Genomic DNA, 14307 nt, shown 5'->3' on the forward strand with positions numbered 1-14307 from the left:
AGAGCTAAAGGAGCAACACGAACAACAAGGACAATGACATTAAAATATATGGCACGAGGCCCAGGGCCAGGTCGGTGCAAGCAGAAGCTAAATAGATTGTCCTACCAGCCCAGACATACAGACAGAAACACAGACGAGATGCTGGAGACATGGAGACCTGGAGCAGGAACAGATGTAGGGAGGAGCAAAGGAAGGAGAGAGAAAGATGAGCTGAATGTGGGTTTGCTGGTGATGAGCAGACAATGGGCCAAAAATGCTGAATATGCCTCACAGGTCATCTGGTGACCCCCATCACAGCACACGGTCCGGTCCGGTCCTCTGCTCTGCTTTCTCCTCTCCTTATTTCAGTTCATCAACCCACTTAACAGCAGAATGGATGGGCAGAGAGAGAGCGAGAAGAGGAGCCGTGAACATTGATGTATATCCTCACTCAGGGCTAATTGAATGGAAGGGGCTGGGACTTCACCTCTCTATCGCCAGCCTTCTCCACCGTTCTCTGTGGCAGCCAGAGGCACATTTCCTCTCGTTTTCGCCGGCACTCTTTGTGTCCCCTTTTGCCCACTGTTTATTTTCCCTGCCCACCCGGATTTCGTCCACAAAAACCAATTTAGTTGGCACCTGGAAAATTTGATTAGCTTACATCCCGTCTAGCATACATATGTAGCTGCTGTCCGTGTGCTTTGGCTAATAATTCCGTTAATGCTGCAAGCCGTACCGTTTGCCATATGCATTTATGCATTTATAATTGCCCAGGCAAACGGTTTATCAACCGCCAAATACCCACAGTCCATACCCCACCACCCCACACATTTCGATACACAGATGTACAGATGTATGTATGTACATATTTGAAAATGCATGGGCATTTTTTCAGGCGGCATGTCTGCACAGAGTGTGGCATTATAATTTGTGTGTGGCTTTTCATTTTTAATGCCAACCGAGCGAACATTGAAATTGTTTTCGGAACACCAAATTGTGTGTGTTTGTGGGTTGTGAGGTTAGTCCAATGAGGGGCAGTGGACGGTGCATCGGTGCTGGCTCCACAGTCACTTTTAGACCTAAAACCATCTCTAACTTAAGACTAATCTTAACATTAATTATAAATTAAAGACGTCTAATTTTCAAGTGCAATAACACTGTGTTCCTGACACGTCCTTTGTTTGTGTCACGCCTTCCAACACAGTTGTCAACACTGAACATTCGTGGCAAGGAGAAAGGAGAGGGAGAGGTGGGTGCCGTAAGTGTGGTAAGCAGGTAGGCGGGTAGGCGGGCGGGCGGTCTGCCCTACCTGCTCTGCATGCGCACGCCATCGATCAGTGCAAGCAACCGACCGCAGCAGGAGTCATTTGTGGGCTGTGCCTCATTTGTTTTGTGGTTAAGTTAATCATCTGTTTACGCATGTGACTCGGGTTCTCAATTAGCGATTATTACAGCGTGTGCCGCGGTTACTTGTCAGCTCCCAGGTATTCAGTGAAACAGAAAAACCTAGCGATACAGGAAAATGAATTTAAATATTGTTTGTGCATTGTAAACTCCACTTAATACAGACCAGAACAAACGCTCTCCATTGTGTGATCCTTCTGCGCGCTGGCTGGCCCTCTTTCGCTGGCTAAAATGCTCGAAAAGGGATTAAGTAAATCATTAATATTTTGGTGTAGAATGAGTCTTAGAGCTAGGACAATTATGTTCACCTAGTGGACGGTTTGGTTTTATTTAAATTCTGCCAGCTCCGCTTTAATTAGCAAATTCGCTTGTGCGGCTTCATCAGCGAATGATTGCGTCCCATTTGGTATTCCAATTTTGGTGCCGTCTCACACCAAAGTGAAGAGAAGAAAGAATGTCTGCCCTGCTATTAAATTTAATAGTCATATTTCAATGGGTTTTGCACTCTCTCGCGAATCTCTCTCGCTTTGTGTCTCGCCAAATCAGATTATGCGAGCAAACCGCATGCCATCCGCGAATTACATTCGAGGGACATAAAATGCAACATTATTCTTCCTGGCAGAGCGAAGGGGGGAGAGCGCTGCTGGTGGCCGTGCATAAGTCACCGAACAGACCAGTCCAGCGACAACCCTTCACATGGATGTCCAGCATGGAGGGGCGGCCAGAGCATACATCCGACAGCAAAAAAACCCGCTGCCATTTGTCGAGTAAGGTTGGGGAGTACAGTGGGGCTGGTGCTGGTGCTGGAGTGGGTGAGGCTATAAAATACGCAGGCTTTTATTTATAACGACATTAGAAATTAATCTTGCATTATGTGTGCGCGTGTGGAGTTGTGCGCTGGTTGTTCGCTCCGCAACGCCCTCGGCTTATCCTTTTCATGAAGTTTGTCATACAGGCGCTAACACATACTCGTATTTATTCATCTGTTCATCTTCCATATGCGCACAGGCGACCAAAGTGTCACTTGTGAAATGGAAAGTCTTGCAAAGAAATTCACATTCGTGGAGCTCAATGTCGGGAGCGCATGGGGAACTTGTGCCTTTCGATGTGCGAGACATTTCCTTGTTCCGCAAATCTCTTTGCACACTTTTGTCGGGTGTGTGCGCTTGCTTGCTGCCTGCTACCCAGTGTACCGTTACTCGTTTGTCAGACATGCTGTCGGGCATTGTCGCTTCATCTCCATCTTCCAGGTATGTAGATGCTCCCCCCTCGTGCCCATGCTCCTTGGCTGCGTGTCGTGCGGCTCCTGGTCCCGGGGTTCTTCATGAAAAATTACAACTCTCAGCATCAGGCATAACGTGCGATAAATTCCAAGAGGCCAGTCCCCTCCCCCAAGTCTCCCACTTCATCAGTATGTATGTATCCCCGTGTTCAGGTGAATTTTTGAAACTGCTGTGCGTGTAGGATAATTCATTGCTTATTATCTTTTTTTTTTTGAGGTGCAATTTTTGGGGGCTTACCTTTCTTATTACTGTGCTCCCTCTAGTGTGTGTGTGTGTGTGTTCTTGCTTTTTGTGTGTGGTGGGGTAGAGTAGAGGTAGATAGCAAAATGCTTTATTAATTTAGTGTGTGCCAGGCCAGGACTATCAAGATGGTTGCCCACCAGCCCACACGGGGCGCCGCAGCGGGCGCAAGAGTGGGTGAAAGCGTGTTAGCCAGACAATCGAGCCTAATGATTTATGAACTGGGCGCTGAGCATAGCTTTACCCATTGCCGCACACATACACATACACATACATACATGCATACATCTGTAAGTATATAGCCATGGGCATGGGCATGGGCTCTTTGCCAATTTTCCTTCACCTTGGTCTGGTCTCTGGCCTGGCTTCTGGTTTCTGCCTTTGGTGTGGTCGTGGTCTCTGTGGCGGCGTCTTCCCTGGACACCCTGGATGATATATGATGCTGTAGTTTAGCGACTGCTTAAATGAATTTTTCACACTGCAACCATTCCATGCTGTTGACTCCGCACAAAAGTCACCCAAAGTGCTGGCGGGGCTGCCATGAGCGAAACGCTGACAATTATGGGTAATTTTCTCCACGTTCAAGCCCAAGAGTGGCAGATCGGAATATTTATTAAAACACACACAAAACACAAAACAACCGCGAAATAGAGATGCAACACAAGCTTTCCCTTCTATCGATAGGTTTTCCGGACTGCGTGAGTGCGATATATAACGATTGTTCTCCAACCGAACCTGCCGTGGCCTCATGCCTCGCAAGCAATATTAAATAATTTACCCTGAAAAGAGAATAGAAGTTGGAAGCATAGAACCGCAGTTCAACTATCGATAGACAAGTATCGATATTCTGGCAGTGCTGTCAAATTTGTACTGTTTTTCAGCAGAGCACCAGAACGCGTAGCAGCACGCGTCGTTCGAGATCAGAATTAAAATTTAAAACACAATTTGACACGTTAAGAAATATGCCCGAGTTCGCGCTGCATCGTTTGATTCAAGAGTGCGCGGAGTGGCGTCAAGCACCAGCTGACGGATTTGCTGCCCATCCCGTAGAATCGCTTGATGGAACCCTAAATTATATGGTCTGGAATTGCACTGTACCTGGGGCGGAGGGGACGGAGTGGCAGTACGCGCGCTACAATTTGCAGCTCACCTTTGACACTCACTACCCGGCATCGTTGCCGCAGGTGCGCTTCGAGCTGCCCATTTTCCACCCGAATGTCAATTCGGAGCGCTACTTGGCCCTGCCAAAGTTCGATCCGGACATTGCCAGTCCCTCGATCAGCATCAGGAAGATTCTTTGGGGCGTCCAGTGCCTGATGGACATGCCGGACGCAACAGATATATCGAATGTGGTGGCCCACCTCATGTTGTGCTACAACTCTGATCATTATTACAACAATGTGCGTCAGCAGTCACTGCGGATGGCTGACACAAATCCTTCGTTGCAAGAGCTCAAAGATGAAGAAATAGATGAGGAAGATGAAGATGAAGAGTAGAAGTAGCCTGAGGGCTCTTCCGGGGAGGGAACTTCTACCGGCTACCAACACAGAAATGACACAAAACTGAACACACACAGAGGCTGCCCTGTAACCCATTAACACATATTTATTCTATGTATCTAAATGCACATTTCGGTTCATTTTGTTGGCACCCACAGTGGAGCTGGCTAATGGCAAGATTGCTCCTTCCGCTGTGTCCCTCAGTTCATTTTGGTAACCATTTCTGCAATGTCATCCTGCAGGTGATGGAGTGGCTGACAGCGTTGCAGCTGCAAAAAGTTTGAGTGGCCGAAAAGAGGTTTTTGGCCACAGGAAATAAATTGGTGGAAGTAGTGCTAATGCGACTCGAACGCTCATTCGACTAGTTGGGCCGCAGGGGACAAGTTTAAACGTTCAACTGGACGAGCACCGAACTGGAAAAAATAGTTGTGAGTGCCAAGAGGCATTGTGGAGGATTGTGCTGGAGTTTGGGCTGGGTGCCGCTTTTCGTCAAATCAAGTGGCCACTTCTGAGCGTCATCATTAGCTCTCAACTTTTGCAAATTTCATTTGAGAACATTCACATTCAACGGATGCAAATGCCTCTCCAACTCCCTCACCGTCTGCTCTAAATGCTCCGTGTATTTCTCTACGCATTTCCATTTTGTTGCCACCCCTCTCGGTGCCAGGAGGGGGGCGCTCCACCCACTTGGGAGTTGTTTCATGTTTTAAGTTCACTTTAAGTAGCACAAAGTTAGTTTTTATGCTCGACACACGCACAACTTGGCTATCAGCTGATAAAGAGCAGCTAAAGGCTTTCAACTTTAAGGACTTGTCATCAACATTCCTCCCGGCCCGTGCCGCTGCTTCGAGCTGCTTTTAATGAAGCATTCGGCGTGCCCAGGCGCCCGAATTAGCTCGGCGTCTCGAGCCACTGCCACTGGGACCCAGCTAAGTGCTAAGCTGCCAAAATGTCTTCATGACTGTGTTTTGTATGTACATCCTCCATGCATAATAGCTGCACCCCGAGCATACAAATAAGTTCGACCGTTCACAGAGATTCTTTATGGCTTTATGGAGAGCTGCAAAACGCTCAAAACAAGTTGCGTGGCCAGTAAAAAATGTATCCCAGAACGTATTCATATTTGTTGGCATTTGTTGTATGTATAAACAGATGTAAATAATAACTTTACTGGGAAGTTTCCTTGTCTTATGGCTTACCAATCCAATGGATGTTTCCTTCGCTCATTCCACGCTTACCCCACGATCATGGCACTAGGACTGTACTTTTGTCATTCGGCTGAGTGGGGAGCGAGGCTAAACAGTGTTAACAGCATTTATAAATGTTCGACCTGCGACCCGCCCCTCGGCCCACAGGCCACTTCAATTTCTTGTAATTTATGTGCCACTTTTCGACTGCCATTTTCCACTACGCTCCGCTTCCTGCCTGCAACTCGCTTGCCCCATCTTGGTCGTCCATTTGTGTCATCCTTCGTTGACCATTTTCATTTGGTCTGCTGCTGCTGCTGCTGCTAATTAACTGACTTTGAAAAAGTAATTAAGTCATTTGTCTGCACACACACACACACACACACAGCCCAGACATTGTCCAGCCCCCAGACTGATTGTGGCCTCAGAATGGATAGTTTCTCAGCAGCCATTTAGCCGCTTTAGACAGTCCCACAGCGCTCGAGGAAGGGTTCAATCAATCAATCCATCGCAGAATGCAAAGCAAACACCAGCTGAAACTGGCACAAACAAATATTACTGAGTGATCCAATGGATCGCTTATTTGGTGCTTAAACGTTCCCAGGCAAATGCCATCATTTTGAATCTTTCATATTTATTTACTCAAGCGGGCAGACTCATTGGTCTATGGCTCCCTTTGTCCTATTCTGCAATGAGCTGCCCTTTGAGCTTTTCGGACCGAGCAGAGGCTCGAGCTGCTTGACATTGGCATCTACTTGCCGTTGCTGTGGGTGTTCGTGGCGTCTGCTGTTGGCTTTTTATGCAGAATTGTGGCTTAGGGCAGTGGCAAGCCAGAGGGCACACAGCAGCAGCAGAAGCAGCCAGAAGGAGGGGGAAATGAAATAAAATAAAGCAAAGCTGGGCAGAGGCAGGACAGCAGCAGCCTAGGCAACAGACAAGCAAAAACAATGACAAGATGTTCCCAAGGCGCAGACATGTGTATGTCGCTCTGAGCGCTTGGGGACGAAGCCAAAGAGCTGGCAGATTCTCCACACTGCGAAACACAAACACAAACAGAAACAGAAACATTTAAGCATATTGCATTTGGCACTCACAAATTGATTGAGGCACTCGAACACGGAGAATTCATTGAATGCATCTCCAGCTCACAAACGAAATTCTCGCATTGAGAGAGCCACAGAAGAATCCAAAAGGATCTCTGTGTGAACTAATGAAATCAAATCAATCTCAATGTCGGGGGTTGCGGCTGCCTCCTGCCTCCATCTACTGACTCTCCCCCCGATGGCATCCACATTTTGTGTGCTGGAACCCGAACCTTGCCCCAGCTGCTATAAATACAAATGGGATTGTATTGCAGTGCGTGCCAAAAAATGGAGAGACCAAGGCAGAGGCACGGGAAGATCAAGACACTGGAATGCGGAACGTGGCCAATATGCTGCTGCTGCTGCTGCTTTGGCCATTGAGGTTTCCTCTCTACTCATTATTGCCAAGCAGCTGGCATTTTTTGCAAGCTGGCAACCGCCTGGCTCCAGCCCACAACAGTTGGTTGTCCGGGCGATGATATGACAGATGAAAGGACACAAGGAGTCGGCGGTGGTAACTAATTAAAGTGCGTACATGTGCCACACCACTGCCCCGCGCCCTCCCCCCTCCCGCTCCACACACACACACACACACACACACACATGCAGCTCCAGCAGTTTCCAGTTTCCAGTTTCCAGCATCCAGAGATGTGGCCCACTTCAGTTGTTTGAGGGAAATTATGTTTGAAGCAAATTCGTAAACAAGTCTTAATGTGCACCAAAGCGTGTACTGCCAAGGGTGCTGTGCTGCAGGCTTGGATGGGGTGGGCAGAGCCTTCAATTGGGGGGCCATGGGCATGGGCATTGCCTAAGCACCCGTCTAATAATGCTGGGCGCCCGCCAGACATGAATTTAGCATTTATCTAGCGCCACTTGAACAACGTCCTCGTCCTCGTCCTAGTCCTCGTGCCCAGCGCTCGCGTTGGCGTCGGTGCCTGCTTCGAGGCTGACAATGAAGCTGAAGACGGCGTCGGCGACGGCACAAAGTGTAAGGGATGAGGAGAAGGAGGCGGTGTGCTGGATTGGCTGGGTGGTGGTGGCTTGGTGGCTTGGCGGCTTGGCGGCTTGGTGGTTTGAGTTGGGCTAATTTCAACGCCTCTTAAGCGCACAGTGGTAGCACACAGACAGAGTCCGTCCGTCTGCCAGTGTGCGGCAAAGTCAAGGAGCGCCGCTGCTGTGGCCCTTGAAGGGAAACCTAAACTCTTATGGCAGCCTCTCCGCACCAGGGAGACTGGGAAACACTTTTGCAAAACATTTAACTGCAGGCAAGAGCTTGAGCTCCAGTCTCGACACTTTCTCTCGTTTCTTTTTGGTACAGCTCGTCTCAGTGTGCACTTCATTTTGGCTCCATGGACATGTCAACAGATTCTCCACTCCCCTCGAGTGGCGGGGACTCATTTCATGGCTTTCATGGCCAGCAATTGTTGTTGCTGCTTTATGTAGATGTGACGGGGCAGGTTTTTGCCATTTTGCCGGAGCCATGTTCGAATTTGTTTCAATTCCAAGCCCAGTCATCAGCTCCAGCCAGCGACACGTACGAGGCATGCCAGTGCCAGTGCCAGTGCCAGTGGCAGTGGCAGTCACAGAGCTGTGGGCCTGGGCCTGGCCCAGGGGTGTGGTGGCGCAGCAGTCATGGGAGCTGCTTCTGGTGGCCAGTCAAGAGTGAAACAGCGCTGTTAATATAAAGTAGGTAATTGAGATGGAAAGTGAATGAGGAGAGGACGTGAACGAGGACCCTCCCAAGTCTCCTTCCGCCTCCAGCCGCTGCGCCTGCCCGAACTTGATCAAATTAATCAAGTTCAGTGGCGGACTCCTCGCTCCTTCTTCGCTCCCTTTTTCCTCGCGCTGATTCAGCATTGTGGCCATAAAATCATGCGTGGCTCTGCAGACAATGAATGCACATAAAAATAGTAATTGGAATTGGAAATGAAAACAATTTTCATGCCATCCGCCACATGATGTGGCACAATACGCACGTGTACCATGTGTGTTTGTGTGTGGTGTGTGTTGGCATCATAATTCCCATCCCAGTTGCAATTGTGTGCAGGTGGCTGGCTCCTGAACTCCTGCACTCTCTCACCTTGCCACCCACCTGCCCGCTTTCTATTGTGCTCCAGCTCGCAGCTATTCCCCTTTGACCTTATCGACCTTAGGCGCTGCCCTCTGGCTCAATTATCACCCCAAAGAAATGGCGACACGGGCAACACGGTGGGGCAACGGGGGCACTCCCGCCAAATCGAGTGTGGGGCAATTTCAATGCTCTGCAAAAGTCAGTCGAGCCCGTAATGCGCTTATCAGTGTCACCCACACTCACACACACACACACACTGATACACACACTCACACACTTCCTTTGCATATGCATGAGCATTCCGGGGGCGAGAGCGAGAGCCATGTGGCATTTACGTAATGCTCGTACATCAGGCTGCGGGCCCGGGGGCACCCACGCGGCGCATGGGTAATGTTTGTGTAACAGTCTTGCACTTAGCAAGTGCTTGCTTCCCAGCTAGAACCAGTAGCAGAGGAGTGGGAGAACGATTAAGAAAAGGATGCGGCGAGCATGCCCCCAACTTTCGGGGATATCGTGGCTGTGGAAGGTCTTCAGTTGTCCCCACAGATGGACCGCTTTCCATCAAGGGCATCTCCCAGCAGTGGCACCCATAAAGATCGCTGGATCCAAGTGCCATGCAGATTCGCATTCCCCTACGCCCAGCATGTGCCCGGGCACACACAATGCCCAAAACGTAGGCAATAAAATGAAATTTTATGCCACATTTTCGCAATGCAGGAGGCAAGATTGGGCCCTAAAAAAAGATGTACATGTACATACATACATATATGTTACCTTTGGCTCGATCTCGGCCCCAGGCGGCGGAAGCGACGGCCTCGTTGCATTCCTGCAAACCAAAACTGAAAACCCAAAACCCAAAACCGAACCGAACCGGACCGGACCGGAGCGAGGCACACCGAACACACATTTACACATGTAAGTGCATAAAAAATGTTTATGAATTTCAGTTTATGGCGCGTAAAACACGCCAATAAATGTACCAAGGTATTAAAAACGCCTTTCCCCTGCCCTGCCCTCACGCTCCACGCTACACGCTCCTCGATGCTGGCGCACTCTGGGGTCGTCCGTCGGTGACGGTGTTGGGCCCACCCGTTGGACTTTGCCGCACTAATAAACAATCAGAAATGGGAATAAAGTGTGGGGGCCAAGCGGCAAACGACAACGGGGTATTCCCCCATATTTTATTTAATTTTTTTGCTTCCCCTTCCTCTTTGCCCACTGCCTTTTGTTTTCCGTTTCGTTTCTTGCTGGCACTTTGCTGCCAGAAGGTGTTAGTCGGCCCCCGTTGGCGCAATTCTTGTGGGCGCATGAATATTTATTCCCAAAAAAGAATACACACAAATATATGCAAATGTACGTGTGTGTGTGTGTGTCTGTGTTTGTGTGTGCCTGTGGTCCTTTGGATGCTTCTTGTATTGCTACTCGTTCTGCCAAATGCGCTCTAATGCAATTTACGACACTCTATGGCAGCTGTCTGACGAGCAGGAGGAGGAGCAGATGCAAATTATGGCAAATTGATGGCAGCCCACATATGTGACTTGTCTCCGTGTCCGTCTCCGTGTCCGTCTCCGTCTCCGTGTCCGTCTCCGTGTCCGTCTGCTGCTTAGGTGGAAACGTGACAGATTATGGGGAAATCTCTCTGCTGGATGCTCGAACCCGTGCATAGTTCGAGTTGATTTCTTTGCTTTCATAACAATAATTAACTGTTTGTTGCGTTGCTTTTGCTTCCGGCCCACAAATGACACCAACATTGTGGCCAAATTTCCTTCTTGCCTGCCGGCAACTCCAATGAAAGCCCTGGACAATGTCCTGTGTCCAGTTGGTTCGTCTTCTGCGTGCTCCTGCATGTGCCGAGCCTTGTCAGGACCGGGCTGCCTCTTCCAGCATTCAAATGGGCTTCAGCGCCTTTTTTTCTTGTTCGTGTTCGTGTCTCTCCCCACTATGCAAATCGAGTGGGTGGCAGTGTCGGCTTGCCCTAGGACTCATCCCCTGCTTAGCACTCCCCTTCCCCCTCCCCTCCCCATTCTCTCATTCTCTGTTTTCTCTTCTGCTTTTTTCGAGTACTTAACGCCACGAGGAATCGCCCGAGCCAACCGAAGCGCAAAAAATGCGAAAAACATGCAGAGAACGAAAAGGAGGGGCAGGGGGAGTGCTCGGATAAGGAAGGAGGACGGATGCGGAGACGGAAGTGCCGGGGGAAGGGGGGAACGGGGGAACGGGTGGCGGCGCGTGTAATCAAAGTGTTTGGCCATCAAAGATTCAGCGGCTCCTCCTCCTACTCCTCTTCCTCCTCCTTGTCGGGCCTGCCGGGATGCGGGATGCGGGAAAAAGTTATGCATAAATTTTGGACATCATCTCAGCTCGAGGTTGGCTGAACCTTTGGCAAGGCTGTTGCCCCACTGCCAAAATCAATACCGGAAACAAATTAGTTTCCTCTTCAAAAATAAAATCCCAACACACAAAAGCAAGTGAAATGCACACAAAATGAATATATGTACATGTACATATGTACATAGTACATACTTGTACATACTTGTACATACTTGTACATACTTGTACATATTTGTGCTGTAGTGGCGTGCTCTAACGATCCTAAGTGACATTGTTTGCTGGTTGCCGCGGGAGTGGGGCCAAGGGACACGAGCCGACACGAGAGCCCAATAATAGCCGCACATCAAATTTTATTGGCCCGAGCGTAACAGTTCGATTGGGGTCATGCTTTATGATGCCACCGAGCGGTACGGGGGCCAATCCGCTCTCGCAGACTGCGGCCGGAGGCTGGCAAGCGTATTCCCGCAGTCCATGCCCAGCCGTGGATAACAGATGTGGGTCACAGAGAGGTGCGGCCGTGCTTTCAGCACAATATGTACATAGATATGTATAGTACATATGTACATACATACATATGTACATAAATATGTATGAACCTGATTTTCCAGATCCAAATTGCAAACATTTACTGACTGCAACTTCTTTCTAAATCTTCTTAGTATTTGTTTTAATGTTTATCAAAAAATTACTGGATCTGGTCCTAGAATAATGTTACGAAGCAGGACCAATGGCGCTTAAAGTATTACCCTACAATACCCCCCGTTGGGGGTTCGCAGTTCTCCGATTTTGTTGAGGCTTTTTGGAGGGCAATTTCTTGATGCATGAAATGTATCTTGAAATGTTGTTTGTCAAGTTTGAAGTATTTGTAGGTAAGCGATGAAGTTCTGCACGCTCGCGCGAATGTTTGCATTGAGTTTTGTGTCCTTGTGGGGACACTTGGGATCGGCTAGCCAAGCGCGTGGTGCACACAAATCGCTGGAGGAGTCGGCCCGATGCCCGCTCGCAGGCAAACACGCAGCTCCCGGGCCAGCTCCTCTTTGAGCTCAGCCAGATGGTCCGCCCAGTGGAGCAGAAGGTAGGCTGGCAACAGCTGCAAGGACTTGATGTGTTTGATCCGATTCACGTAGTCATCGCAGAGCCAAGTGACAGCGGCATACAAGACCTGGGGGCAGGGGGAACACACCATTGGGAATGGATAAGTGGGAGATGGCAGAGCGCAGATGGCAGTACCTCGATCTCTGAGTGCGACGCCACATGATTGGAGCCCAACAATCCGCACACACACTGCGCACTGAGTTGCCGAAACACGGGAGCTGCCACCAAGATCAGAAAAGATTCGCTCACGCGCGGCAGCAGCAGCTGGGCCAGGCCATCAGGGCCCTTCCCGATGGCCTCGAGGTAGCAGCAGTGGGCTTCCGTCGCCGAGAAGCTTCGCGCGCCATCAAAGGCTTCCAGGGTGCTGAAGAGAGAGAGCAAGCAAGGAGACCAACTCGTTGCTGGGGCACAGGGCATCCCTATTTGTCGTCCAGCTGTAGGCCAACGTGAAGGCCAACGTTGTGGGTGTCATGGCAGTTGACAGCTTGGCGGCGGCGCCGAGCTCAAGGCTCGTTGCAAGCAGCTCGCAATAGGCGGGCAGCACCGTTTGATTGCACCAAATGAACTTGTCCCCAATTAGGACTCGCACATTATCGACCAGCAGCCTCTGCTCCAGCTTTTTGGCCAGTAAGCCCATCGATTTCTCTCTGTGCGTTCGGTTGCATTTGTCTCTCCGGCCATGGCAGCCGCCACTTGAAGTGTCAATGTCACTGTCTGTTTATGTATTGTATTGTTTCATATCAAGTATTGGAGCTACTTCGATGCTCTGAAAGTCACGTAGCAGAAATCCAAAGGGTGCTTGAGGCTTGACTGGCAAAATGAGTGCGAAATTCATGCAGACGGTGGCTTCCCATTGCGATGTCAAAGCTGTGCTTGGACTTTAGCTGAAGAAACTTTCTGTATTTTCATTTATTTTAAAATTGGTGATAGAAGTTAAATAATTGAAGTTTAATGTGATGGGAAAAGAGGTTCGCTCTTGTGCTTTGTTCCTGCAACTTGCAACCCAATAAAAATATTAAACTAAAAGTTTGAAACAAATTGTGCCATTCAATCCATGTGGAAATGTACCAACAAAGAACATAATAAATATTTATTTAGCATACAAAAATGTACATCTGAATACTTGTACACGTCGAAGTTCCGATGACACTTGATCGGATTATGATTATTTTTGCCAATGACATTTGGCATTCATTCGCCGGGAGTGGGGGGTGTAACTCAATTTGGGGCGAAACTCATTTGTCGCCGTGACGAAAGAGGCGAAGCGGCTGCTGTTTCTGTTCCAATTGGATCAATTGTCTTGCTCTCGCTCCAATTGGATTTCCGTGTGTGTTGCTTGCGCGTTTTCTTGCGCGCTCCCTAGCGCTCTTTCTCTTTCTCCTTCCCCTTCCCCTTCCACTTCCCCTTCTACTTGCTCATTGTGCTCATTCTCTTGTTCTGTTTGTTTTACAGTTACGTGTGGAGGAGGGCGACTCCCTGGCTGAGTGAAGGAGAGGGAGACGGCAATAAGACTGAAGCTGGCAAATCCTCACACAAAATGCGTCGACTAAGCAGCAGCAGCAGCAGCAGCAGCAGCAGCAGCATTGCCAGCAGTCTTATTATCAACAAAAAACAACAGCAACAACAGCTGCTGGAGGGGAAGGAGCAGCAGCAGACCCTCGCCGAGCAGCGACCGAGGCGGAAGCAGAAGCAGCAGCAGCAGCAGCAGCAGCAGCAGCAGCCGAAGGCAGTGAAAGAGCAACGAAAGCAGCAACAAAATCAAAGGTTAATCCCGGGCCCACGCTGCCCACTGCTGCTGCCGCTGCTGCTGCTAATGCTGCTAATTGTTGGCCAAGCAGTTTACGGTAAGTGCTACGCAAGAGCGGGAGAGCGGGAGAGCGTGGGAGCGGGAGCACGGATAGGAGTGCGTGTGTGCGGGGTAGAGGAGGGAGGGCATGTACATACGTACATTTATACAGGGTGAGTTTGCTGGCACTGAGCCTTGGGATACCACAAACAGCCGGGCTAAGGTGCAGCTGCGGCTCTACTTGTAAGATCCAACTAAACTTATCTCATATCACGCGAGAGAGAGAGAAAGAAAAATACTTGCACCTTGGCGAAGGTTCGATTAAGTGCGCAGCTGAAAGGGCGAAGAGT

The 14307-nt window shown here is 49.4% G+C and overlaps 2 protein-coding genes across 3 annotated transcripts in view; one reads left to right on the plus strand and one right to left on the minus strand.

The window, feature by feature from the left end:
- Window positions 1-14307, plus strand: part of LOC117891506 — an 84271-nt gene that overhangs the window by 29399 nt on the left and 40565 nt on the right. For both annotated transcript variants that reach the window (XM_034797001.1, XM_034797008.1), the window contains exon 3: window positions 13624-14015. In XM_034797001.1, the coding sequence (XP_034652892.1) occupies window positions 13624-14015 (392 nt within the window). The remainder of the gene's footprint in view (window positions 1-13623; window positions 14016-14307) is intronic.
- Window positions 11920-12610, minus strand: LOC117891533. Its single transcript, XM_034797042.1, has 2 exons — window positions 12307-12610; window positions 11920-12238 (listed from the first exon to the last, which is right to left on the minus strand). Exons 1-2 carry the CDS (start codon window positions 12586-12588, stop codon window positions 12023-12025), a joined length of 498 nt encoding a protein of 165 aa, XP_034652933.1. The 5' UTR covers window positions 12589-12610; the 3' UTR covers window positions 11920-12022.

This window comes from Drosophila subobscura, chromosome A (assembly GCF_008121235.1).
Source record: "Drosophila subobscura isolate 14011-0131.10 chromosome A, UCBerk_Dsub_1.0, whole genome shotgun sequence".
Lineage (NCBI taxonomy): Eukaryota > Metazoa > Arthropoda > Insecta > Diptera > Drosophilidae > Drosophila > Drosophila subobscura.